Consider the following 3,735-nt stretch of genomic DNA (forward strand, 5'->3'; position numbering starts at 1 on the left):
ATGGCGCTGACCCGTCGGTTCATCTTCCTCTTCGCTGCCGCCATCCTGGCCGGACTTGCCTCCGCCTCGGCGTCGCCCTTCCTGTCTGGTCCGTGCGTGATCCGGTACTCCCGACTACTCCGCAGTACTCCCTCCGTCACATAATATAAGAACACTTTTCAAGGTATGTTAGTTTGAAAACCGTTCTTATATTATGGAATGGAGAGGGAGTAGTATTTTGCTTCTTGGAGCGAGCTGTGATGGGTTTGTTCTGTTTTCTTGGTGCTTGAGCAGACAGCGTATTGCAGGCCAGCACCGGATCTACTGGGAGGAGCTTGCTGCAGACCAATAATGGTAGTAGTTTCCTTTCTTCCTCTTGCGAAGTTGAACCCCATGACAGTTTCCGGATAGGTGCGACCATGGGTGGAGGGATTTGGTCTGGCTTTAGTGATACAGAATTACAGACGATCTGGTTAGAAGAGATGCTCCGTGTTAACTGACTTGGGGCGGATTTGATGGCGCAGACGCTGAAGATACTGAATCCACATGCTTGTTAACTGAATATAACTCTCTTGATTGTGCTCATATGCGCTTAGGATAGTTGAAACACAGGGTTTAGGGTTTTGCGTGGGTGGTTGACATCTAGCCTCACGTCTCTATATATAGATGATCACAATTACAATTACATACGTATACAAATACGTGTACAAGGACAATATACTAGACTCTACTTTACATGCCCCCTCAATCTGAACTACATACAAGATTCAGATTGGTTCTAAAACGGTCTAGCATCTGTCTAGTAGCAGGTTTAGTAAATACATCCGCTAACTGATCATCTGTAGAAATAAACCTGACTTCCAGTTCACAAGCAGCTACTCGTTCTCTCACAAAGTGGAAATCAATCTCAATGTGTTTGGTCCGAGCATGAAACACTGGATTCGCCGTCAGGTAAGTTGCCTCTAAGTTATCACACCACAATATAGGAGTGCGCTGCCGTGGGACTCCAAGTTTTGTGAGAACTGAGTCTATCCAAATGGCTTCAGCCGCGCCATTGGCCAATGCCTTATACTCTGCCTCGGTGCTTGATCTCGAGACTGTGGGTTGCTTCTTCGAGCTCCAAGATACAAGGTTAGGTCCAACAAATATAGCAAAACCACCAGTGGAGCGCCTATCATCAACACAGCCTGCCCAGTCTGCATCGGTGAATATACTCACTCCAGTAAATATGGACTTACGAATCCGTAGTCCCATGTCTAGCGTACCTTTGACATATCTCAGAATACGCTTGACTGCTTCTCAATGATCCTCCGTTGGCTGAGACAGGAACTGACACACTTTATTCACTGCGAAGGAGATATCAGGACGAGTGAGGGTCAAATACTGAAGTGCCCCAACCACACTGCGATACCGAAAGGAGTCATCTCTACCCAGTAGTGCACCACTATGACGTGAGAGACTCTCGGATGTAGCAAGCGGAGTGGAAGTGGCCTTGCAGTTCTCCATGTTGACGCGATGAAGAAGATCTAAAGCATACTTTTTCTGCATCAAGGTCATGCCCCCCTGAATGAAAGGACGCTTCCAAACCAAGAAAGTACTCGAGGCGACCCAAATCTTTGATGGGAAAGCTAGCAGACAACGACTGCACAAGACGATCCACCACGGCGCGGGGGTAGAGCCAGCAATCACAATATCATCAACGTACACCAGCATGTATATCTGTATAGTACCCTGGGAGAAGATGAACAAAGATGCATCTAATCTGGAAGCAACAAAACCGAGCTGCGAAAGGCGCTGACTCAAACGAGCATACCAGGCACGGGGTGACTGCTTGAGACCATAAATAGACCGTTGAAGTTTGCAGACATGAGAGGGATAAGTGGCATCCTCGAACCCAGGTGGCTGCTGCATGTACACATCTTCGGCCAAGAACCCATGTAAAAAGGCATTGCTCACATCAATCTGTCGGAGGCTCCAGCCACGAGACACATCAAGAGACAAAACCAAGCGAATCGTGGCAGGCTTCACCACCGGGCTAAAAGTATCTCCGTAGTCAATCCCGTGCTGTTGAGTGAAACCACGAGCAACAAGACGAGCTTTGTGCTTATCAACAGACCCATCCGGACGATGCTTGGTTTTGAAAATCCACTTGCAGCTCACAATATTAACACCAGGTGGCCGAGGCACCAACACCCAGGTGTTAGTGTGACGGAGAGCAGCAAACTCCTCGGACATGGCGGCACGCCAGGCAGGTTCACCCAGAGCATCACGATGGGAAACCGGCGTGGTGAAGAAGGCACGACGGCGAGAGTCGTATCGAACCGTGCCATCAGTGTAAGACTTCTCCTTGCGCGTATGATCACGATGGCGTGTAACCATAGCATGCGCCGGAGCTGCATCGCCGGTAAGAGAAGACGACGACGACGAGGGCTCGGCCGAGGGTGTCGCGGCTGAGGGGACCTCGGCAAGAGGCGACACGGGCCGAGAGACGATGGTGTGCTGGACCGGCCCAGGCGACGGACCGGGCGAGGGTGGCAACCCAGCCGCGCCGGGCGAGGGTGGCGACCCAGCCGCGTCCGCGGTCACGCCATCAGGCGAGGCAGCCGCGCCTGCCTCGGGCGGAGGGACATGCACGTCGGGCGCATCAGGAGGCGTCGGAGCAGCAACATGTACCTGGGGGGAACTCAAAGCAATATCACCTGCAAAAGACAAGTTAGATGACAAATAGGACAGGTCATATTTACGCACATGGACATCCGGAACCGGTTCATCGGAGGGAAAAGTGAGTGCATGTTCAAGAGAAGCAGGATCAACCGAAACGTCGGGTTGAGAGTAAGGGAACACAGTCTCGTCGAAAACAACATCACGAGAGATGTATATCCGACCGGAGGTACGGTCAAGACACTTATAGCCCTTATGCAAAGGACTATAGCCAAGGAAAACACACATCTTGGACCGAAACTCAAGCTTGTGAGCATTGTACTTGCGGAGACTAGGCCAGCAAGCACACCCAAAAATCCGAAGGGAGGAGTAGTTGGGCTGAACATGAAACAGACGGAACAAAGGTGTGTGCTTATTGAGAACCGGAGTGGGTATACGGTTGATGAGGTAACATGCCGTAAGGAAAGCCTCATCCCAAAACCGAAGTGGAAGAGAGGAGTGCGCAAGCAAGGCAAGACCGGTCTCGACCAAATGTCGGTGTTTGCGCTCGGCAATACCGTTCTGCTGAGAGGTATGCGGACATGACACTCGGTGAGAGATACCCGTGCGTTGAAAGTAGCGATGGAGTTTGTGGTATTCACCACCCCAGTCGGACCGAACGGCTTTGATTTTATAATCCAGAAGGCGTTCGACATGAGCCTGAAAGTTGTAGAAAACTTGCTCAACATCAGACTTGTGTTTAAGCAAATAAATCCAGGTGAAGCACATGTAGTCATCAATAAAACTAACATAATATTTGTACCCTCCCGACGAAGCAAGAGCGGGACCCCAAACATCTGAATGTATTAATTCAAGAGGTACAGTAGTGATGTGAAACAAAGTAGAATAAGGTAGTTGATGACTCTTAGCACGCTGACAGGCATCACAAACTAACGATGAATTATTTGAACTAGAACACGGAAGTTCATGACTCCGAACAATGGAAGTGACCACATTATTTGTAGGATGACCAAGACGTTGATGCCATTGCGACGACGAAACTCGAACACCGGAGGAGGCACGATGAGACGATGAAGATGACGCACGAGCGAAGGG

The 3,735-nt window shown here is 50.0% G+C and overlaps 1 protein-coding gene across 1 annotated transcript in view; it reads left to right on the top strand.

The window, feature by feature from the left end:
• Positions 1–3,735, top strand: part of LOC123076601 (GPI-anchored protein LLG1-like) — a 6,150-nt gene continuing 2,415 nt past the window's right edge. The window contains exons 1-2 of the mRNA XM_044498763.1: positions 1–88; positions 274–333. Coding sequence (XP_044354698.1) covers positions 1–88; positions 274–333 — 148 coding nt within the window. The remainder of the gene's footprint in view (positions 89–273; positions 334–3,735) is intronic.

The sequence above is a fragment of the Triticum aestivum genome, chromosome 3D (genome assembly GCF_018294505.1).
Source record: "Triticum aestivum cultivar Chinese Spring chromosome 3D, IWGSC CS RefSeq v2.1, whole genome shotgun sequence".
Taxonomy (NCBI): domain Eukaryota; kingdom Viridiplantae; phylum Streptophyta; class Magnoliopsida; order Poales; family Poaceae; genus Triticum; species Triticum aestivum.